At 36.0% G+C, this 25,502-nt stretch overlaps 1 protein-coding gene across 4 annotated transcripts; it reads right to left on the bottom strand.

Annotated features, from left to right (window-relative positions):
• Window positions 1-6: 6 nt before the first annotated feature.
• Window positions 7-25,128, bottom strand: LOC128556396 (uncharacterized). 4 transcript variants are annotated; one of them, XM_053541381.1, is made up of 8 exons: window positions 25,026-25,128; window positions 20,471-20,578; window positions 18,633-18,737; window positions 18,276-18,351; window positions 13,837-13,960; window positions 10,034-10,275; window positions 2,464-3,446; window positions 7-1,988 (listed from the first exon to the last, which is right to left on the bottom strand). In XM_053541381.1, exons 5-8 carry the CDS (start codon window positions 13,958-13,960, stop codon window positions 1,097-1,099), a joined length of 2,241 nt encoding a protein of 746 aa, XP_053397356.1. In that variant the 5' UTR covers window positions 18,276-18,351; window positions 18,633-18,737; window positions 20,471-20,578; window positions 25,026-25,128; the 3' UTR covers window positions 7-1,096. The 4 variants fall into 4 exon arrangements, with proteins under 4 accessions (XP_053397356.1, XP_053397355.1, XP_053397357.1 ...); XM_053541380.1 differs by lacking the exon at window positions 25,026-25,128 and adding an exon at window positions 22,391-22,517; XM_053541382.1 differs by lacking the exons at window positions 18,276-18,351; window positions 18,633-18,737.
• Between the last annotated feature and the right edge of the window lie 374 nt (window positions 25,129-25,502).

Genomic DNA, 25,502 nt, shown 5'->3' with positions numbered 1-25,502 from the left:
CACACACTTAATTCGAAGCATTTATTTAATTTTCGACATGACGGGATGGGTACATATTAACATAAAACTGTTTTACTTCCTTATTCGACAGACTTCCTTTAAAAGAAGCGAAGATGCCGATATTTATAGCCCGTCATTTTTCTTATTCCATGATGTAACCACGATTAGGCCTACGTATAAAGACCTGTTTTGATTAAAATGAAAAATAAAAAATATAAACGTATACAAGCAAGGGCAACCCACGTGATTTTTCGGTATCGTACACACGGGGAAAATCGATCGATTCAGGTCGCTTGTTTTTTTTGTTGTCTTTTTTTTCACAGACACAATTAGGTCATATTGCGACTTTTCAGCACTTGATGGTGAAGGAAGACCCCGGGTGTCCAATCTTACATTATTTTATCACGAGCGGTCACTTGACTTGGGTAGAACCACCGACCTCCACTAAGCAAGCTGGGTGACCTCCTCATACGAAGAATTCAACGCCCCGAGACAGTTATGTGTGGCAAGTGATTTGAAGTCAGTGACCTCAACCACTCGGCCAAAGGTGCTGATTCAGGTAACAGTTTTGCTTAAAATTGCCTTTTTACTTGCCAGATTTTAAGATAATAAAATTCGGTGAAGAAAGGAAATTTGGTACTTTCCTCGCAAGGCATTCTTGACACTTTTCTAAAACAGTTCGCATTTTTTTCTAGGACAAAATATATAGGTAACGTTTACACTGGAATATGTGTGAAGTCTTCGAAAACAGCACTCATAAAGTCTAACAGACGTTTTGTGCCGAGGACATCACTCGTGTTTCTGTCTTCCAGGCTTTTTATTTTGTTAAAGTCTATCAAATAAAAAGCAAAATACAAAACAAAAATGTTGCATGAATCGACCGATTTTACCCCGTGTATACGATACCGAAAAGTCACGTGGGTTTGCCACCATGTATATTATCAAATACGAACAGCATCTTTTGAAAATGAAATGCAAATTATTGAAAATAAAACAAAACAAAAAACTATTAAGGTTAATTTTGCAAAGTTTGATGTGGTATTATAAAGTGCTGAATAAAAGACACACGAAGTAGTGGTAAAACATGTTGTGTAATTTAAGGAATATTCAATGATACGTCGGATTTGTCCTTTAGCTTTTGCAATCCTTTTCTCAATAAAAAAGACAAATACTTTTCCTCTGCGTCTCCCCCAGCTAGTTTGTAATCGCCCCCATTAAGCATAGCTACTACTTTGATATCGTCAGTATCAACGGTAGATGTACAAATGATCGCCCCGCTGTCACCTCTCTCGGCAAAACAACCATTGTCACTGCCAGGTAGGGATTCTATCATTAGAAGATAATCATCGTCACCAGTCCCAGATAACAAGAAGTCACATGAGCAGATGATACCTTTGGTGAGCCCAGACTTTGCTGCATGCTTGTAAACGAACCTTTTAACCAACTGTGTCACAGGTTCCATAGCAATGACAGACGTCCTATTCAATCCACTTTCATCTTTCATCCGACGGATACATTGCCTTTCAAAATCATCGTTCACTGTAACAGCAGCAATATCAATGACGGGCATGGTTCCTTCTCCTAAGCTAATGGTCAATTTCCTTGTACTTTTCCCAATTTTTTTCAGCCTTAGGGCGCGATCTTGAATTAAAACGTCATGCTCTTCCTTGTTTGGATTTTCCACAACGTGCGCACATGTAAGAACATACAGTTTCTTTTTGTCGTTTTCCGCAAAACAACCTAGAGTTCCTTCCCGATACTTGGTTCTATTACCCGGATAAGGGCTTTTGATCAGCTTTCCGTTTTCATGCTGAATATCTGCCATCATTTTGACCGGCTCTTTAATAATAGTCTTCACTTTGTATGGTTGAGTGTATCCATATTTGCGCATTAGAGTTGACACGTCCTCTTTCAATGTTGGGGTTTGTTCTTGTACGTGGATTTCGAAGACATCGTACACTTTACCTGTGCCGTAGACGTCTTTGAGTCTGTAAGAAAAAAAGATTATAACTTCACTTAGACCGATTTTTTTTCAAAACACAGACATAAGTAAATGACAGTTTTTATGATAAATTGCTGCCAATGTAGGATGTTGCGTATATCATTACTCCTCATGAACAGACACTCAAATCAAGTTTGTTATTGTTTTGATTGATTGCGTTCTTGAAAAGATTAGATCTTATTGAAATTGCAAGGAATTGCATTGCTGCAGCAAATTAAACTTGCATAATTAGTAACGGAGTAGCAGAAATGAAATTTTTCAACTGAGTTCTTAGTAAACGAAAGAGTTATCTTTGCGACAATCTCTTTTATCTGGCAAAATTACACAGTAGGTGTGTACACAGAAACAGTTGTATGGTAAAAATTAATAAATAAACGTAGTAAGGAATAATTACACCTTGTTTATACTACCCATTTCTATTACTGTATTTTATGTCTCTTGAGAATAAAATACGGACTTACTCTAAAATGGCATCCCGGAGATCTTTTGGTACATCTGGAGTTGGAGCTTTTGGTTCGTACATCTCTGTAATCGTTTGCTCCAAATATCCCTCTATTTCGAACATCATTTTGCCCATCACAGAAATAATATGACCGGCAGAAGCCATGGTCTTTTCCGCATCACTTATAACTTTAGACATATCATTCTGCAAGGGATAGACAATGAAGTCAAATTTGTACGAAACAAATCTGATGAAATACTCGTGTTGGCTTGCACCGTGCTTTCCTCTTCCCATGTTTGCTTTACGTTTATGAGTTTTCAAGATTCCTTCATAGTCTTTAGTGATATCATTCAGTTTTCTCAAATGATGCCTCGTGTTTTTCGAGACCGACTCAGCTAGCTTCTGCTCAAACTGTATTTCATCCAGGAGTAGGTTTACAACCCATGGTGGAATATTGTATTTCGAAGCACACGGTTCAACAACTGCACACTTCACAAGTCTTGCTAACTTCTTTAATAGCTGTTGCAAAAACTTTTCATCAACGCTCATTCCCTCAGTTTCTTTCGAATGATCATTTTCTGCTATTTGTCTCATGTCAGCAAGGCCAATGTCATCTCGAAGAAAGGCCTGGATCGACTTCACGAGAAGGTCGGTATGGATTATATCAATTTCCGAATCGTATTGTTTCGTCTTCCGAACAAAACGGCCAAGATATGCTGTAACAGTATGGAAACCATCAACAAGCATAGTTTCCAAGAGTTCCGATATTTTACTTCCAAGAACAGTACCATCTGATCCAAAAATTATTCTGTCTGGTCGCGGTTGTACATCAGTGTCTTGCAGTTTCACGCGTATAATTTCATTTACTTCCTTCCTAAAAGTATTGCGCTCCTCATCGCTGTAATTCTGTTCAGTTTCGATAACGACGAACATGTTTTCGAACAAATGTGGGTTTTCTTTACCAAAGTCCTCGTAGAACTTATCAATCACTGAGGTGATACTCTGCAATGTAAAGGGATTTTAGGTTAAAAACGACTGATGTTCAAAGCACACCAAAGAAGCCAGTATTAATTGGGCAATAAGGTGACAAACTGGATTTGAAAAGCTAATATGGTGGACAAAAACCTAGTCAAGTATTAATAATCATAGACAGGCCGGCAAAGGCTAACAGATTTTATTTCAATGGCTAACTGATAGTTACCAGTCAGAGAACAAGAGCTGTCGGACAACAACGCTCGACTATTCAATAGCTTTGTTAATCAAATATCAAAGTCAAACAAGAGAATCATGCTGACCCTGGATTGCTCATCTGAGTAATTTAAAATGTCAAACTGATACTAAAATACTAAGTAGGTCAGTAGGTCACATTCATGGTCAATGAAAGTCATTTTTAAGATCGGTGTGCAAAACTGTGTATATCATCCAAATTTCAAGGCTGTATCTTAAATAGCAAGGAAGTAGGTCAGTAGGTCAAGGTCACAGTCAAGTGACCCCTAATTACTTGGGGTCATCAGGTAATTATAACTAAACGGTCTAGGAAATATGATCTGATAATTTTTAAGTATGTTTCCCTATATAAGTTATAACTCATATAACTACTAAGTGACCCCAGGGAGGGGCTATAAATGGACCCAAGGTCATGATTTGAACAATCTTAGTAAAGGACCACTAGATAAGGCCACATGTAAAATATCTAAGCGGTAGGTCAGTAGATCAAGGTCACAGTCAAGTGCCCCTAATTACTTGGGGATCATCAGGTAATTATAATTAAACAGTCTAGGAAATATGATCTGATATTTTCAAAGTATTGTTTCCTATATAAGTTATAACTCATATAAATACTAAGGCGGGGATTTATATGGACCCTAGGTCATGATTTGAACAATCTTAGTAAAGGACCACTAGACAATGCCACATGTAAAATATCTAAGCTCTGTGCCTCTCGATTTCAGAGAAGAACATTTTTTATGTTTTTCCTATAGAACTCTATGTAAACTCAAGGGACCACACTGACCCTGGGATCATAACTTGAACACTATTGGTGAAAGTCCACTGGACAATGCCACATACCAGATAACTAAGCTAAGGGTCTTCAGGTTTATGAGAAGAAGATTTTTGAAATTTACAATATAGTCATAAAGGGAAAATTACCCCGCCTCCTGGCGGCCATGTTTTTTTTAACGAAGTAGAACTGCTTAAGCAATTTTGGTAGAAAGTCACCTAGAGATCATTTCTACCAAATACTTTTGAAATCCGACTGATAGTTTCTGAGAAGAACATTTTTAAAGATTTTCCATTCGGTTGCCATAGCAACCACAGTTTTGAATGGATTTTAATTATTTGGGCAATTTTGAAAGGGGGCTCAAAAGGATAACTTCTGTGAAGTTTGGCATAAATCTGCCCAGTAGTTTTGAAGATTTTTGAAATTTACAATACAGTCATAACTGGAAAATAAGCGCTGCCCCTGTAACGAAATAGAATGGCTTAAGCTATTTGGTAGAGGGTGACCTACAGATCATTTCTACAAAATGTGTTTTGAAATCCGGCTAACAGTTTCTGAGAAAAAAAGATTTTTAAAGATTTCCATTCGGTTGGCATGGTAACCACAGTTCTGAAAGGATTTTATTCTTTGGGCAATTTTGAAATGGTTCCACCAAAGGGCCATAACTGTGAAGTTTGATGTAAATCTATCCACTAGATTTGAAGAAGATAGAAGATTTTTTTTAGATATTAATGATGTACGCACGACGGACATCAAGCGGTCACAAAAGCTCACCTTAAGCCTTTGGCGCAGGTGAGCTAAAAAGGACATACTTTTGTAAAAATGAAAAACAGAGTTATGGAACATGTACAATGTATGTCATCTCATCACAGTGTGTGAATGTTCAATCCTTTCAGTGGCTGACCAGCTTACATAAGAACGTTGGACAAAATATAGTCTCGATAACGTAGTCTTTCCAGCACCAACTGTTCCAACCAGCAGAATATTCAAAGACAAGTTAGAGAAACATAAATATGCTGGACATAACACAAGTGATATAAATACAACATAATGCTTTAATAACGCAAATTTTCCGGCATTAACTCTAAAATCAACAGAATATTTCAACATATTTTATCACAAAGAACTTCACAAACTGGCGACGTCAGCACAACCAACAGATCCAGCAGGAAGACCCCTTGCGATTATCAGGCGCCTAGGCAGAATATACTGACCATATGGCTGTTTGATAAGTTCATTAGAGAAATCTCTCAACAAAATAAAATACTCATCAAGCAAAACACATACGCTCAGTCTCAAGCAAAAACCAATAAGCTCGGTCTCCTGCAAAACGCATATGCTCGACAACAAGCAAAAACAAACAAGAGGGTCATGATGACCCTGAATCGCTCACCTGAGTAGTATTATATGTTTCAAGGCAAACTGATGCTAATATATTTGAAAGTACGTCTGTAGGTCAGTAGGTCACATTCATGGATACTGAAAGTCAGTTTTAAGATCGCTGTGTAAAACTGTGCACATCATCCAAATTTTAAGGATGTATCTTAAAAAACAATCTAATACGCTTTTCTCTGTTAAAACACACTTAAGCTAGAATGACGTCACGTTAACGTGCGGTGACGTCAATGTTTTTGTTGCGACCAAGAAAGAGCGCTACTATATTTTATCGACTGCGCCCTCGTGAAATTACGCCCGACATATAACCACCCATCGTCCCATCGTGGATACACAACTTCACATATTTCTAATAAATGTTCACGGAAAAGAATGAAAGAAGATTAATGAAATTCTACCAAATCGTAAGTTTGATATGTACAAATATGTGGATTTTTAAACAATAAATAGGGCAATAACTCTGAAGTTACTAAACAAATCCGAACGAAATTGTGTGCACAACCGCATTATGGTGATCTAAATTCAGTTAAAGTTTAATAGTTCTAGGTCAAATATATCACAAGTTATGAAGCAGAAATTGCCATATTTATAGTACTCTATACAATTAATACTAGAAACTTTTAAGGGCCAAAACTCTGGTGTTCCTTGGGCAATCTGACTGAAACTTGTCGGGCGGCATAACCTCACAGTGGTGGACATGTATATGAAGACAACGCAAAAACTATATCTCTCCGACTTCGTCGGGGGATAACAATCTTGAAAGAGGACCACTAGGCAAGGCAACATACCAAATATCAAAAGCCTAAGCCTTGCAGTTTCAGGCAAGAAGATTAAAATTTTGAAGTTTTTTTCCCTATATAAGTCTAAGTAAAACTTGGGACCCCCTGGGCGGGGCCTCTTTCCACCCCAGGGAAATAATTTAAACAATCTTGGTAAGGGCCCACAAGGCAATGCTACATACCGACTATCATCTGTCTTCTGTACTTTTTCGATGATAACAAAAGACAACTTAAATATTAAAGAAATCTAAACCTGTACAGAAGTGCAAGTATTCCAAGCAATCATGTGAAATCAAAATAATAACAAGAGGGCCATGAATCCCGGGATCGCCCGGGTTTGCGGCTTGTTTCAACAGTTTCGGTAGAAGATTTTCCAGGTTTCCCAATAAGGCAGTATCAACGAAACAGAAGGATTTGAAGTAGGTTGGTTAAGGGTCAATTAAAGAATATTACTGTGAAATTATTTTACAGTCGGGTCAGTGATTTGACAGAAAAAGATTATCAAACTTTTCAGCCATATATATGAAAAGCCCTGTCCCTAGAGGTCAAGCTTTTAAAGGAAACAGAATGATATATAGGAACTCCAAAGAGAATCATCCAAGAAACATTGCTATGAAACTATTTTTAAAATCAACGCAGCGGTTTTAGAGAAGGCTTTCGAAGCTTTACATACAGCTATGTATGGAAAACAAGCTCTCTCCAACCCAACACCTGCAACAATGTCATCTCGCGACAAGGAAATTTGTAGAATATCACTAACGGAATATTTCTATAATCTATTCTGATATTAGATCAGTAGTTTCAGAAGATCTTCAAAGTTTTCCATACAGCTAGCCCTGTCACATGGCTGACAAGTTTTAAACGAAACAGACTGGCTTGAAAGAATTTGGCGTTATGTCTCTCAAGGAACACTGCTATCAAAATATTCTAAAACTGAGCCTGCAGTTTTAAAGACTTTCAAAGTTTCCCTTATATATAGCCATATAGGGAAAACTAACGCTATTTTTTACGAAACAGAATTATTTAAGGACTTTGGTAAATGGCCACCTTAGAAACATATCTTTAATACACGATTGCTCAGCAGTAGTCTAAAACATGATGAGCATAGAGAATCGAACTACATGTACGACAGATAACAAAGAAAATCAGGTAAGAGAGATAACATGGAAAATTAAGTACAAGTGCAGATAAATCATCAAGATGGTAAATCAAGATAAAAGTGCTGCTAAAGGACTAAAATAGAGTTGATAACAAGGATAAACAGGATAAAAATGCAGATAAAGCACAAGCTTAGAAGAGATAACGCTAAAATTTTAATAGCAATGCGGGGCACGTACCAGGATAGGAGAAGTAACTATTAAAGCTAAAATATGGTTATTATCTAGGATTTGCCAGACGGCGCTTATGCGCCTCTTACAATGATCCAGAAAAAAATCCACTTGACCCGAATACATCATCCCAGATCAAGCTACTGTTTATATATGACCCTCTCTTTATTTATATACATCCATGTTTATTGTTATATATGTTTATTGTTTCTTTTTTTTTTTGCAAATGTAACTAAGAACTCATCTAATAGGGAATTTATGTGCATATTTACTGATCTTCATGGAGTGAATATTTAATTCCCCACCACAAGTGGTGGGGGTTATAGGAATGGTCTCCTCCGTCCTTCCGTCTGTCTGTCTGTAACACTTTCGTGTCCGCTCCATATTTCCAATACCCCTCGAAGGATTTTCATAAAACTTGGGTCAAATAATTACCATATCAAGACGATGCGCAGAACCCATGAGTCAGCCACGCCGGCTCAAGGTCAAGGTCACAACTGAAGGTAAAAGGTTTGAGCCTTCCATTTTGTGTCCGCTCTATTTCTCCTAAACCCCTTGAATAAATTTTTATAAAAACTTGGGTCAAATGATCACCTCATCAAGACGATGTGCAGAACCCATGAGTCAGCCATGCCGGCTCAAGGTCAAGGTCACAACTGAAGGTCAAAGGTTTGAGCCTTCCATTTTGTGTCCGCTCTATATCTCCTAAACCCCTTAAAGGCTTTTCATCAAACTTTGGGCAAATGATTACCTCATCAAGACGATGCGCAGAACCCATGAGTCAGCCATGCTGACTCAATGTCAAGGTCACAACTGTGGGTCAAAGGTTTTAGCCTTCCATTTTGTGTCCGCTCTATATCTCCTAAACCCCTCGAAGAATTTTCATCAAACTTGGGTCAAATGAGCACCTCATCAAGGCGATGTGCAGAACCCATGAGTCAGCCATGCCGGCTCAAGGTCAAGGTCATAACTCAAGGTCAAAGGTTTTAGCCTTCCATTTCATGTCCGCTCTATATCTCCTAAACCCCTTCAAGGAATTTTATAAAAGTTGGGTCAAATGATCACCTTATCAAAACGATGTGCAGAACTTACGAGTCAGCCATGCTGCCTCAAGGTCAAGGTCACAACTTAGGGTCAAAGGTTTGCGCCTTCCATTTTGTGTCCACTCAGTATCTCCTAAACCCCTTGAAGGATTTTCATCAAACTTGGGTCAAATGATCGCCTCGTCAAGAGCTCATGAGTCAGCCATGTCAACTCAAGGTCAAGGTCACAACTCAAGGTCAAAGTATTGAGCTCTGTATCTCCTAAACCCCTTTTTCATGAAACTTTAGTCAAATGATCACCTCATCAAGATGTTGTGCAAAATTCATGAGTCAGACATATCAGTTCAAGGTCAAAGTCACACCTAAAGGTCAAAGGTTTACCCTTTCACTTTCCATAACAGTGGCGGGGGATTTAGCTGTCATTCAGACTGCCTTGTGAATAATGAAAGTAGTCCGGCAATACTATAGGTACTATAGGGATTTTTCTGTCTGTTCATATTCAATTGTAAAATACAAGCTGTATTTTTGACCGAATTTAATAATATGATATTTATAAATAAGGAGCAGTTGAAATAAAATCAGAGACCTCAAACAGATAATACAATGCGCTTCCTTAGAGCTCAATATTCATGAACCTATTTTGTCCACACTCCACAGTACCTTCCACTTCGGTGCATGATTTCTTACTAATAGTAGATATGAATGTTTTGATATATGAAAGATTTACCTATCATCCACTTGCAATATCAAAACCTGTTAAGTATCGATCGCTCCAGTCACTGTTATTGTATAGATATTAACAGAACATTCATTTATTTTCTAGTGTTCTGAGTAGGCTGACCAGTGCTTACTTATATAACTATGTCTACCTGTTCTATGTCAGAAACTGTTAAGTATTGATCGCCCAAGTCACTGTTATTGTAGATATTAACAAAACAGTCATTTATTTTCTAGTGTTCCTGAGTAAGCTGACCAGTACTTACTGATATAACTAATCTACCTGTTCTGAAACAGGTCATGTGTCCCCTATAGACACTCATACCTTCAATCCAGATTCGTCCAATTTTTCACTCTTTGAATGGCATATGAACAATGATATCCTTGGCGGTTCCTTCAGTTCCGAAAACATCTCTTTCTCAGATGGTTTGGTTGACACAACAATATGTTCAAGATCTAGTTCACAGTTTCCAATAACACTGACCACCAATTTCTTCGTGAATTTGTCATTGATGTCATCAATTTCTTTGATCAATTTTTCAACCTGAAAACTCCTCGGGAATGACCCTGCAACAACAAATCAAGTACAGATAGCGACAGAACCTCTTATTTTCAAAGAGAGCAACATATAAATTGACTTTAACACTACGTCCAACCAAAAACTATTCTAAAAATTCAAATTTTATATAAGTTTTGTTTATATCACTAGATGTATTCTGTATCAATGTTCGCAAAAAACGACAACTCTTGCCTTGGTGTAAGCGAATTTGTGCTTGCTATGGTTTTGGTGTGACCTATACACAGAAAATATACATTTTGAAATTGGTCTGATTTTTCTTTTAAATGTTCTGAGGAAAAGATGTCGAGATTGGATGCAGTAAAAATCGTATTGTCTATAGATGTTTTTTTCTCGTGAATGATGTTTTCTTTCTTATGACCACACTATATCTCAATTATCTGCAGTAATAAATACCATTCCTGTCTTTAAATTATGTTTGAAAAATATGTTTAGCCTTTCTGTTTAAATGATAAATCATGAACCTTGATGCAGACTGCATTTTGGGAAACACATCCGAATTTATGCCTACTCTGCTCACATAACAGAAGTACCTAACACTGACATCACCTTCTTTCAATAAGGACCAAATTTTTCAGTTTAAATATTGCCTTTCTGCATGAAGAACGAAGTATGAAAGCTTCATCGTTATAAAGAAGTGAGGTACTCGGGTATCATGGTTTCAGAAGAAAGCTTTGTATCATGCAATTAGAAATCTAGGTACCATTTCAATACAGAATGTTCTTAAGTTACAAGAATTACTTCAAAGTTTCTACGTAAACACAAAGTTAACATCTTAAATTCATCTGATGAGGATTTTCTACATATACAGTAAGTATCTAAAACTGAACATTGTGGCATCGTTAAACCGCTAAATGTCGCAATTACCGTTACATGTCGCAAGGCTGACATTAAATGTCGTAATCCCCGCTAAGTGTCGCAAAATCATCTTTTGTTTGTTTTGGGTTTAACGCCGTTTTTCAACAGTATTTCAGTCATGTAACGGCGGGCAGCTAACCAAACCAGTATTCCTGGATTCTGTACCAGTACAAACCTGTTCTCCGCAAGTAACTGCCAACTTCCCCACATGAATCAGAGGTGGGCGACTAATGATTTCAGACAATGTCGTTTATCAAATAGTCATGCCGCTATATGTCGCACCTTAAACGCTAAATGTCGTAAGAATTTGACCACCGTTAATATATGTCGCAACACCAACGCTAAATGTCGCAATGCCTATTCAAAACTAAGACATATATTAACACAGTGTATTATTTTTAAATGTTATTTTATGAAATAAACTTGACTTTAAGACCGACCGAAGTCTTGTGTACTTTTTGAGGTCAACAAACTTAACATGTTATACAAATAATCATCTTAATTCACGCACAAAACTATTTGTGAAAATACTTTGAAATAGGACCAGCGTTTTCTGACAGGAAGAAGGAAGATTTTAAAGTTTCCACTGCATAAATACGGGTTGGTAATAACACTATATGATGGGGTAGGGGTAAGGAAGTGAACGAATGATTATCCAGAAATCGAAGACACAATACCAACAAATAGTAATCAAAGCCTTGAAATGTCTGATGGCTGCGAGTTTTTGGTAGATTTATTTTCTGTTTAAATGTCAGTCTATGAATATACATGAATGAGAAACAAAAACAAATTTCATGTGCCTAATATCTAAGATGAACTCTGCCTGACCTAGCTTGTGATGTAACCATGGGCTGGAATACCTTATCATTGACAGATCTTATAATCTAAATGGTCAGTGTGAGCGGATACAGGTTGAACAAGTAGGCTTCTTTAAAAAAGAAACCTAGGAGAGGTCCAGTGTTGTTCCTTGTTTAAAGTTATATCAGACATAGATAACAATTGTTATCTGATTGTTATCTGGTTATACGATAGGTTTTGCTATAGACGAAAAACAGTTTCCCTGTTGCAGGTCACTGTGACCTATTAGGGGTCATAGTCACTGTGACCATGACCTGATGACCTCAAAATCCATAAGTCATCTTCAGGTTATGATCAACTTCCGCCAATCCGAGGATTGTAAGCCCAAGCATTTCCTAGTTACTGAAATTCAATTGAAAAGGTTCAAAAGCAACCACTGCAATAATTGTACACTGAACTTGGCCCTGGTGAAAGCTGCCAAGTTAGCATCTTACCATTTTTGTGCGAACCTCACCTGCTAGGCTTGTTTGTCAACGGGCCCAAGAGAATAGCTTCTAAGAAGCTTTAGAAAAGCTTAGAAGAAAATCCCAATCAAACGGACGTCTGCCGGAAGTGAAAAAATATATCTTTTTTTTTAAATGATTTTTTTTCGGATATTTTTATTATTTATGTGCTATTTGAAATTCTAAACATTTTATTTGTGCTAGTTTATTACTCAGTTTGTCGAATTGTCGCCCTGTTTTGATCACGTGATTAACATCCTCGACTATCAGAAGCTTGGAAGAACTCTTCTTATCCGGCAGATCTTCCGAACGGGGCAAACGAACCCGCCAGTTAAACTATAAATTCATTTAATTGAACGAAATACATTTTAACGTGATTCATTTCATATGCATATCCTTGAATACTGCGAACAAAGAATAGTAACAATATATACATATATTTTTTGTTAATAACTGAACCGTTTCCAACATTTGTAACAATAGTATTACACTATATTTCTTTATTCTAAACGAACAATTATTTTCGTCTTAGAGAATTTCAAAACTTACTTGTGCGCAAGCGCATTGGGCCATTTTGGACTGGCTTACCGTAATTTGCGCTAGAAAGTGAAATCTAACGCCGTAAAATTAGTGGATTAGTCTAAATTCTCCTTGTTTGAAAGCCAACACTATGGAGAGGTCTTGATAGACCTCTTCAATAAGAACTGATTGTTCATTGATAATTCATCCGCATTGTTCATGAATGGGACTATTTTGTGTAGCACATAAACCTCCTTTGGATGTGATTCGGAATAAAATAAAGATGCTATATGATTGTCAGAAATACACTTGTAACTTTGGTAGCGGGATAAACCCGCAACCAAAAATTAAAATAATTTAAGTACCGTGGCGAGTACTGCGCCGAGGCCCCAACCTTTACATATCAAATAAGTTACATTGGTATGGCGCGGCAACATTGAAAAACATTATGCAGTTCAGAACAGTATGTAATTCCTATCTAAGCCATTCCCATAGTCCACACAATGCATACTCTTGCATGCACGCACGCACACATCTAATCTTATCTCAAGTTCAATATTATTGAAAGTAATATCTAAGTTGTAATGACTCTTGAACTTACTTTAGTTATTTCTTTTGTTATTTGCTGTGCGAAATTTATCGTTGGTGTTGCGACATATAACGGTGGGCAAATTCCTGCGACATTTAGCGTTAAAGGTGCGCATATAGCGGCAGATGATTTTGCGACATGATTTAGCGGTGATTGCGACATTTCACGTCAACCTTGAGACATTTAACGGTGGTTGCAACATTTAACTTAATAATTTATAACTGATTTATTTTTCGTCGTGTGAATTTGTATACATAGACTCAAACTTAATGTCATAAACATACCAGTCACTCTTTTGAATCTCGGCACAAGATCATGGTATCTCCTTTGGAAGTAATGCACTCTTGGATACACCCTCAACGTTTCAATAGTGTATTTTTTCACCGGTAATTGTTTTGACAAGCTCATCTGAAAACAGAAGTAATGAAAACCATTGATACGGTTTATCATATTTAGCTACATCATAACAAACTTGGAAAAAAAACATAAAATAGAAATATGATGTTCCAAACGAAAGAGAAAATGGACGGGTCGGTTTCTAATACGACAGTCTATCTACGTGTTCTGAACAATTTGGTATCATCAAGAACAATGTGGTGAGGATTCATCCAAGTGGAGGAAATCAAAAGCATTACAATGGGGTGGATATCCCTTTGCAATTGAAATCTTAGACGTTATATCACAGGAAGTAAACAAAGTAGCATAGTCACGTTTTAATGTCTCCATTTATCACGCAAAAAATATACTTTTAAAAGTACTAATAGTTCACGCCCACCCCTGTTCAAACTTCACATTCAATTAGCCACTGAGGACATTAAAAATATTTCATTTTTACTCAAGCGATCATGAATTAATATTGTTAGACGATAATGTATATTAGCCCTGTCTGTGTCAATTTTCTTCCTTTGGTAACTTGTATTTACATATATGTCTTTGTTTTACATGGCTTATTTATTCCAGTCTTATTTATATGATTATCACAGTCATTTAACTAATACCATGATGATACATGTATTTCATTTGATAGCAAACGATTTCTGTTCGGAAATTCAAGTCTGTCACAATGCCAATGAAAATGATAAACCCTAAAAAAAAATTCTGATGAAAAAATAGAAATAATAATGTTTCTTTTGAGTATAACTACAAGGCATAATTTAGCAATATTTATATTTTGATGCCGAATTCCTATGAATAATGATATACGATGATGACAATGAGGTCAGGGAGCTGTAATGGGAATTCTATTGCAAAGATGTAATTTTATAAAAATGAACAAGAGCTCGTAGAACACAAAATGCCCCCACTTGATGCATTCAGTAATTGCATAAGGAACAGACATTATTTAGTCATTGTGCACAAAAGTTCTGCTATTTTTTGGTCAAAGTGACCTTGAACTTTGACCTACTGACCTTAAAATCAATAGGGTTCATCTGCTGTCATGATCAACCTCCCTATACCCTATAAAGTTTTGTGATCCTAGGCCCAAGCGTTCTCAAGTTATCGTTCGGAAACGGTTTAACTGTTCCGGGTCACTGTGTCCTTGACCTTTGGCCTACTGACCTCAAAATCAATAGGGGTCATCTGCTGGTGATTACCAACCTCTCTATCAACTTTCGTGATCCTAGGCCCAAGCATTCTTGAGTTATCACCCGGAAACCGTTAAACTGTCCCTGGACACTGTGACCATGACCTTTGACCTACTGACCTCAAAATCAATAGGAGTCATCAGCTGATCTAACCAACCTCCCTATCAACTTCCATGATCCTAGGCCCAAGCGTTCTTGAGTTATCATCCGGAAACCGTGTCTGTTCTGTGTCACTGTGACCTTGACCTGAGACCTATTGATCTCAAAATCAATAGGGGTCATCTACTGGTCATGACCAACCATTCTATTAAATTTCATGATCCTAGGCCTAAGCGTTCTCAAGTTATCATCTGGAAACTGTTCTTTGACCTACTGATCTCAAAATCATTAGAGGTCATCTGCTGGTTATGACCAATCACCATATTAACATTCATGATCTTAGGCCCAAGCGTTCTTGAGCAAGCATCCGGAAACGGATTGGTCTACATACCACCGACACCTGCAAAACAATATACCTCTCCTTATTCAAGGGGAGGCATGATAAAAATAAACAAGTTTATGGCTAGAGAAGTAATTATTTCAATTTTGTATACATGTAAGTCTCAGTTATAAATGAAATCTCAACCAACCGGTAAATACTTTAAAATTTGGAGCTAATATTTTTAGTCTAATATTCAAATAAAGTTTATTCAATAGTCTTTTTTGCCTTCCAGTCATAATCGTTAATGATTGTTGGAAGTATCATGTAGATGTACAGTCGACTTCACGGTTATCGCCGCCATCTTGGATAGGGGGCAACAACCGACGTAAACAAAATGGCGGACGCTGTCAAATACGCACAACAATAAGATATTTATTCTCGGGTTATATGTACATAAAGAATAGATGAGAGATACCACTTGGCAGTGTAAAGCATAGATATGTATTATTTTGATTTATTTGTTTAAATATTGATGACACTTGCTTTTACTTGAAATATCATTTAATAAACATGGGTATTTACCGGCTAACAGTACTTTGCGTGTCCTTGAAAACATAATGCATGTTTTCGTAATTTCGCCGGAATCCATTATTTTACCGCAAATACCCATTCCATTTTGTGGTCATTGTTAAGACAAAAACATATGTTATGCCATGTACAGTTCTGGTACCAGTTTCATAGAAAAATGTGTCTTTATACCAAGACTATATTCAGACTGAAAGTCACAATTTTGTAGTTTCGACTCCAAAATACTTTAATTTTCTGGTGCACAGTTTTGATCATGGGGGCATTCTTTATTTGAAAGTGAGAGTGACACTAAACACTGAAAGACAGAATCATCAGGATTTCAAAATTTATTTGTTGCACATACACAACATAATTATATATTCATATATATTCCATAATGCATATTATGAGACATGTCATGCGAAATCAAACAGGACTTAATATGACCGGATTGTAATTTTGATTGTTTAGCTTATATTCATACTTTATATAAGTAGTTGGCTGTGATGAGAAAATCAACATTATGATTTTTTTGTCTGCACAGACTGATTGCAATCCATATTTTTTTGTTGTCTGAACACAGAATGTGAGACTTTGCATAAATTTGGTCATATATAGCCATTAAAAGTTTTAATATTATTGTATATCAATCTGTCAAAATGTAAAGATAATCATTAGTACAAATTAAGTTGCATGTTTGAGCATTTCTGACTGAAAACATGTAAGAGGGTTCAATTCCCTCCCCAGACTAATAAAGAGAAAAAGCTGGTGCAAAGAGGACAGATTGTCTGGTGGTCCCGCATGATTTCTTAAGATATGTACAAATAATGCAACTTTTAACTCTTACCCTGCTAAATTTCTGTAATGCACTTGTCTATCATTAAATATGGACAGTACCATTATAACTATCTAAAGGGGTTCATTCCAAAAAGGTACTGACTAAATATCGAACAGTGCAGGTCATGATCAGACTGCACGCAAAGGCAGAACCAATTGTGTCTAACATGATAAGGGTTAAGATGTGTAAGAATCATGGGCATCTGAAATTATCAATTACAGCAACCTGTAAACTGTAAGTGATGCTGTACAAAGTAAAGATGGACAAGTCCATTTCAGAAATTTAAAATACTATGGGTTAAAGCTTATTCTTTTCTACCCACTGGTGCATCGATTCAGTAGAGAAAAAATTAAAATATTTGGATAATAGAATGCACTTTACTGGTATGCTATTCTTGCTAGGATTGTAAAGGGTAGGATGTGCTCGTTACATTTACATTTAAATAAATTGTAACAATAATTTATCATATGTTCAACGTCACGGGACTGTAATAAAGCCATTAAATAAAAAGGATAATACACTAGTGTAATAAAGCTTTGACGTCAACGTCATTTATAGTAAAGGCGACGTCGGTCAAATTGTCTTGTTTATATATTAAAAGAAAGTCGATTTTTTGATGTTTCGACAAGAAAGCTTAACATGTTTTAAAAAGAATATTACATTTGTGACTTTCCATATTGAATTTATTAAACAAGTTGAATAAAATTGATAAAATGCTCAGCAGAGCCTCACATTTTATAATTTTATTCAACTCGTTTAATAAATTCAATATGAGCCTCGCATTTTATCAGTTTTATTCAACGTGTTTAATAAATTCAATATGAAAAGACACTCATGTAATATCCTCTATGTATTTTTAATGAAAAAAGAAAAATGGGGGTGTGGGGGCGGAAGCCCCCATAAGAATGAACGGGGAGTGTTTATTTAATGTGCATACCGGTAAAGTGAGGTGTCCCAAATATTTATAAATCTAATGAAATTGATAAAATGCTCAGCAGAGCCTCACATTTTATAATTTTATTCAACTCGTTTAATAAATTCAATATGAGCCTCGCATTTTATCAGTTTTATTCAACGTGTTTAATAAATTCAATATGAAAAGACACTCATGTAATATCATGACAGGAATTGTCTATACATCATTAATACAGTACAAGTAACTTTAGTTATATATATTTTATTGACCAAAATGAATCACTTAACTAGAACAGTCTGTTATAAGAAGAGATAAAAATTTTGCAATGAGGCGTGCCTGAACTTTTAGCTAGTTGTAAATGCACAAGATAATGGATAAGTCACATACATACTTACTTCAATATGCTTACTTCTTAATTACCATCCCACAAAACTACCACATGATCACATTGACTGCCACAGCAAGATGGATCTGAAACATGAAAATATAGCTTTCATTTAATTAAGAATATGGAATAAATAAAGCACTGAGTCTGATTAATTTCTAGGAATATCTAATTGTTGAAATTGTTGAGCACTTTTCTCTGTCATAAGTTTGGTAAACTTTGAAATCATAATATTTGCACATAAGTTGATATTTATAGGTCAGTCACATTTAGATATCACTGGTCACCTGTTAGACTTATTTTGCATTAAAGAAAAATAGATGTATAATATATAATACAATATTCATTGTACTGTCTTTGGCATTACCTGATCTTGATGCAAGACTTTCCTGACAACCGTAGTAGACCTTCTACTGGTGTTGACTTGTCGTGTAAATGTTAAAATGTTGGAGATCTACATGGCCAGTCTAATCTGTAAATGTTAATAGCATTATCAATTCATGTATCAATTTTCTTACACATAGATTAAACAATTCAAACATTATATTTGGGAGCAGGTTTAATAGTGGCACAGCTAAATCAGTTGGTAGAGTATTTGCCCTGTAAGTTAAAGGTCCTGTGTTCAAACCCCAGTCAGGTTTCAAATTTTTCTCAAACTGAGACATTTTATATGCACGTTACATCATGGTTCGAAACTTAGAATACATTCATTTTGGGTAAAACATACGGAAGTTGCACAGCTACCTGTCGGTAGTGCATTTGTCCTCAGCCCCTGTAAGCGAAAGACTCCATTTCTGAGTCCCAGTCAAGCTACACATTTTTCTCACAATCTGACTGAAACATACCTTTTTATTACTTTTGTCCGAAGAAAATTTATAATATAAACCAGATATAATATACAGGTCATTACAGGCTAGAGAATAGCAAATACTGATCATATGTGATGGGAAAGTAAATAAACTTGTTATCATCTTAGCATCTGTGATTACTTTTTAAGTCACATTTTCAAGAAAGGATTTTCATTTTGGCAAAGGGGTTGGGGTGGTGGGGGGGGGGGAGACATCATGCTAGATCTTTATTGCAACAACTGTTCTGTTGTGATCTGATGTCATAGCCAAACATTCACATTTTATATATATCTTTGTGATAAACAACTTGCCATTCGTAATATAGAAATAAGAAAATGCAAAAGTCAATGTCACTTCCGGGTTGGTGCTACGATTATACTATACGTTTCTTTTTATGCCTGATATGGACGCTTAACGTATTTTATCGCATAATGTTTGTGGACTTTTATAGAGCATGGTGTACAAAAACAATATTTTAGTTATGGGTAAATGACTAGGCGCTATATTATCCTCTGATTTGTCGTTGAAATACAGACCGTTATCGATTTTAAACTTTCCGCCATTTTTTACTCGTGTCAGGTGACGCGTATTCGGCGCTCTCGATTGTTGCCCCCTATCCAATATGGCGGCGTTTACCGTGAAAAGGTCTAATTAGTCGACTTCACGGTTATCGCCGCCATCTTGGATAGGGGGCAACAACCGACGTAAACAAAATGGCGGACGCTGTCAAATACGCACAACAATAAGATATTTATTCTCGGGTTATATGTACATAAAGAATAGATGAGAGATACCACTTGGCAGTGTAAAGCATAGGTATGTATTATTTTGATTTATTTGTTTAAATATTGATGACACTTGCTTTTACTTGAAATATCATTTAATAAACATGGGTATTTACCGGCTAACAGTACTTTGCGTGTCCTTGAAAACATAATGCATGTTTTCGTAATTTCGCCGGAATCCATTATTTTACCGCAAATACCCATTCCATTTTGTGGTCATTGTTAAGACAAAAACATATGTTATGCCATGTACAGTTCTGGTACCAGTTTCATAGAAAAATGTGTCTTTATACCAAGTCTATATTCAGACTGAAAGTCACAATTTTGTAGTTTCGACTCCAAAATACTTTAATTTTCTGGTGCACAGTTTTGATCATGGGGGCATTCTTTATTTGAAAGTGAGAGTGACACTAAACACTGAAAGACAGAATCATCAGGATTTCAAAATTTATTTGTTGCACATACACAACATAATTATATATTCATATATATTCCATAATGCATATTATGAGACATGTCATGCGAAATCAAACAGGACTTAATATGACAAAATCAATAAAAATTAGGCCTACCTTATGTCTATCCAGTCGGAGTTCTTGCAAGTGCCTGGAAATCTATTCTAGTTTTATTCTTATTATCTATTCCAGTGTCAAAATGAAACTGATGCATCCCTCTCGTTCCTGAAATTGTAATGCAAACTTGTAGATCCACTGGTTATTTACATTGAAAATGGGTTGTCCTGCTAATAGCCTTAGGAGCTTTCGGACAACGTTTGTAGTTGAGCAACAGTTACATTACTGCTGGTAAACCTAAACTTGATAACTATTTAGTTGTCTATGGAAACATTTTTCTTGGGTAGTATGTCTATATTTGACACTAGGGGGATAATTTGAACAAACTTGGTAGAGAGCCACTAGATGATGGTACATTATAAATATCAAAGCCCTAGGCTTTGTGGTTTGGACAAGAAGATTTTCAAGGTTTATGACGATCCCCAGTGAGGCGGTTAAGGTGTCAGCTGCACGGCTGGTGTGGACCAGTCAAACACTTCCCTATTCAAAAATTTAAAATACATATTTATAAATGCATGATTTGGTAAAAAAAAAAACACATGATGTTGCATTAGATTAGCCACCTGTTTTATCAGATAACATCTAAATATTACTACCAAAAGTCAAATATCTATATATGTCACACTAAGAGGGTCATTATTAATAAAACATACAACATAATATCACAGAGGCGTTAGTAGAAGCAATTTCCGATGAAATTTTCATCGCTATCGACACTTTACATGCATGCTATAGGTTTAAACGCTGATTATTTCACAAATTGGCCATAAATTCAAATAAAACTTACATGTATCAAAAGGAGATTAAATTCCTCATTGATTTATGTAAAAATTATCATTACGAATGTTCTGGTGATTTAAACTTATGTATGTACTGTACATGATTAACGTTTACTGTGTGCACACATCGATAAAACCAATAACTTTACAAGACTGTTACTGTCCTTCGAAGTTTTGACGTTTAGATTGCCAGTCACAAATATAAATCAATCTGAACATCGAATTATTTTGACTAGTCTCTCGTTAGAACCTGACGACGTCATGCAATAGTTCGCAGCACGTGGTTATTTTTGAGAAAAAGGTCAATAAATAACGATTCTATACCTCCTACTGGTTTTCAAAATGAAAAAAGATCTACCCTGATCAGGCTGATGAGATGCAACTGCAATGGCAGACAAAATATTGCTGACAGTGGTATCAATTTGAAACTTCTGTGTATAACTTCTGTTCAAATTAGATCTATGTGCACATGGATTATTTTATGTCAGATCAAAAGAAAAATGGTTTAAAAATGTTTTAAACAAGACCTGTCACTAAAGGTGACAAATGTTTTAAACAAGACCTGTCACTGAAGGTGACAAATGCCCCCTCAGCGCATTGACTTTTTTGCTGGTGACCTTGACCTTTGACCTGGTGACCCTTAAGTCAATATGGGCCGTGTATTAAATAAGTACTATTAGCATGTGAAGTTTGAAGGTCCTGGGTGCAGTGGTTCGCGAGTAAAGTGCTTTCATGCAAAAAGTTAACCTTGTGACGAACGAACGAACTGACGAAAGAACGGACAGTTGAAAACTAATATATGCTTCCCTTCGGGGGCATAATAATAGGTGAGTCCATTGCATTTCATTTGGTGAAATTATAGTATGACAGACTTCTAGCACGATTTCTGGTTAGGTTTCAGTACGGGATTCGTTTCAGCTCAGAGATCAGTAATGTTCAGCATAATAAAACAAATTGTCGCCTATTTGGACCTAGGTTCCATTGTTTAACAATGGAACCTAGGTCCAAATAGGTGACCAAAAAGTTGTGATTTGTAGCCCCCGTATTCCTTATCTGGAATCCTGAAAATAAAATTCATTATATATTGGGTAACACACTGGTTTTCCCGAACTAAACACACCGAAAAAACTCTTAGACTTACCTTAGTCCGCCATGTTAACGGTTTTAGTAACACTGTGGTTTTTCCGCGTGTTAAAAATAGATCTACAATATGGGAAAACCCAGACTGTGCGTAGACCGATGAGCGAAGCGGCAAGGGAGATCACTGCGTTGGAGTTTGATTGCGAAGGAGGAATTGCTAAAATAATTCGCCTCTTTTGGGTGTATGCGCACGTATTAAGTGTGCAATACACTGGCTAGAACATATGTTTAAATAATAGTGTACATTCAGTACGTGCGTAAAGAAGCAAGTAATCCGGACCATCCTACACAAAGAGCGTGACGTCACTATTAGTAAGATTATTTATAGATAACCTTATTTATAGTCGCCAGCTATTTAGGCTGAACACCACTAATAGATCTCGCAGTTCTTTATTCTTACATGTATATAAATTCTGATTCAAACTGATACAGCGATTTTAAATCATCAAACGATTTACAAAAAGTTGTTTCTAGCGCATATTAAATATTCTTTTTAAGGGATCTGTTTTAGCATTCTGTGACAGATGTTTGATAAAACAATTATGAAAAATATGTTTTGATAGTTTGTAAACGGCATGTTCTAATCTCTGGCCTGGCCCGATGAGCCAAATTTTCGACTGGGCCGGGCCAGGCCAGATTTTATTGTACATATAGAAATGAATGGCATAAAATCTAAATATACAATTACAGTAGCAGGCAGTATTAACCTGTATTGTTTACTTGCTGCAGGTCAAACAGAATGAGAAACCAGTCCTCTGGAGAATCATTAATTAGCCATCATTCATCTTATTTGAAATAGGGATTTGCACTGAAGAAATGGTGTAACTAAATGATAACTACCAGGTTTTTTCTGTAATCAAATTATTTAAAGTCAACTATAACACTTAGTTTTAAAACTAATGGATAATTTCATTAACAAGTTTACCTGCTGCAATATAGCTGAATATTTGCATGCAGTGAATGCATCTCTTAGGGAATTGTAACTACAGGTTGTGTCCCTACTATCCTTAGCTGACCTCTTAACTGTTCAGTTGAACTTTTAATGTGTGTTTGGTTTAATCAAGCTGATGTTCAATTTATGGATGAGTAATTAATAAAAATAATATTCACTGTGGGGCCTCTTATAAGTGGTCAGGGTGTTGGCATTTTAGATTATTTGATAGTTTTCTAACACAAAAATTAATTAGCATCTAAGTTTTCTTTTCACTTCCTGTGATAAAGTCACGAGAGCTTACAGAGCTGAAACCCTCCCCCATCCCACTACTGGCGCCGGCATTTGTCTGTTCATCTGTCTATCCGGAAGGAAGTAATGGTTTTCACTTAGTCTCTAAATGTCCCTTCACAACTCCCTCCCATCTTTGTTGCAGTTATTAAAGTTTTTTTTGAGATGAGTCCTGTTTTATATTTTTACTTTGACATTTTTTACTTTTACTTGACTGTGTTTCTCAATATTGTTTCTTACTCATCAAGACTTCATCCACAACACATCCCCAATAACTGTCATTCAGAGTCTTTTCATCTTTGTGGACCATCTTCATGGCCAATGGAGAACTAGTGGTTGATATGTTAAGCAACCTAATTTTTATTCTTGATTAATATATGCATGCACATCATTTTTAGTATGTGATTTGTTATGTTATATATTACAAAAATATTTATCATTGTGTTTATGTTATTTCTAATTGATATATTTAAACGTTAAAAGATGCTCTTGAGCCTGTTTCATAAAACTTTGTAGGATTTTTTTTCTCATACTTAGAACAATATAAAAGCAGTCTTACAAAAAATATTCAGTATGTATATAACCTGGACTACAAAATTTAGTTATCACTTCCCCACATATTATCCCAGATCCCGGAACAGGGATAACAGTTGCTGTCCGTAAGTATTGACAGGTGGCACTCATTAATCTTCGCCAATATTTTCGGGCGTTTTCTTTATTTTACACCATATTTGTAACCTGAAAATATCTAAATTGACCAAAATAACCTGTAAAGTTTACCAATGGCACAGTGGCGTAGTGATAAGTTCTCCGACTTGCAAGCACGTTACCATGGGTTCGATTTCAATTCAGACTGTTTTCATTAATCGATATAATGTCTTTTTATCGATACTGTTTTTATTCTAATAACATTTTGTCAAATATATCTAACACTCTTGGTAATAAATTGTACGTAGAAGAATGTCAAGAACTTGTGTATTTCTTTCAATAAATGAACAATAAATCACGCTAAGTGCGACAGTTTTCCTGCATTCTAAGTTTACAGACGAAATTTAAAACAAAATGAAAATGGTCAAACAGGTGTCTCGAACTCACATCCCCGAGATTGGTCAGTCGTGACGTCTCCTTAAGACTATTTCCTCATTTGTTTTAAAATTATGTAACACTGAACATTCTTTGATATACTGTTTTGCATACTCGTACACAATTATTTTGATTCAGAAATTGTTATTAAATGTGATTGTTAAAGATTTACCTACCCTGGAAAATTGCGAAGCTGAACTGGGAACCCAGAAAATATACATGTCTCAACAGTTGTTTTAAAAAAGTAAGTTTTAACCATTGAAGCCATAAAAGCTCACATGAAACATTTTGAAGTAATTAAATGTCTTGTCTTACAAATTATTTCAGTTACCTGAGTAAAATATCAAATCCAACGCATTTCCTGCCTGAATGCTATATTAAGACACATTAGGGAACAAATCACTCCAATGTGAGATATTTTTAGAAACAAAAAAAAAACGAAAATAGAACATGCAAGGGACATAATTAATGACATATAGGATAAACAATCCTTAAGTGTTTGCCTCCACTTTGATAGGTGATCTGCTGATTTGAATTTGGCACAGTCATGTACTTGTCTAGACTGGCTCCCGTTCCTATGTCTGGTCTTATTAACATATATCAGTTTTGGCATGTTCTGGCCTGGCCCGATGAGCCCAGTTTTCCGGCCAGATTTTATTGTACATAGAGAAATGAATGGCATAAAATCTAAATATACAATTACAGTAGCAGGCAGTATTAACCTGTATTGTTTACTTGCTGCAGGTCAAACAGAATGAGAAACCAGTCCTCTGGAGAATCATTAATTAGCCATCATTCATTTTATTTG

Source organism: Mercenaria mercenaria, chromosome 4 (genome assembly GCF_021730395.1).
Source record: "Mercenaria mercenaria strain notata chromosome 4, MADL_Memer_1, whole genome shotgun sequence".
NCBI lineage: Eukaryota > Metazoa > Mollusca > Bivalvia > Venerida > Veneridae > Mercenaria > Mercenaria mercenaria.
Note: the sequence above shows the minus strand (reverse complement) of the source record. Positions and strands in the feature narration are given on the sequence as shown.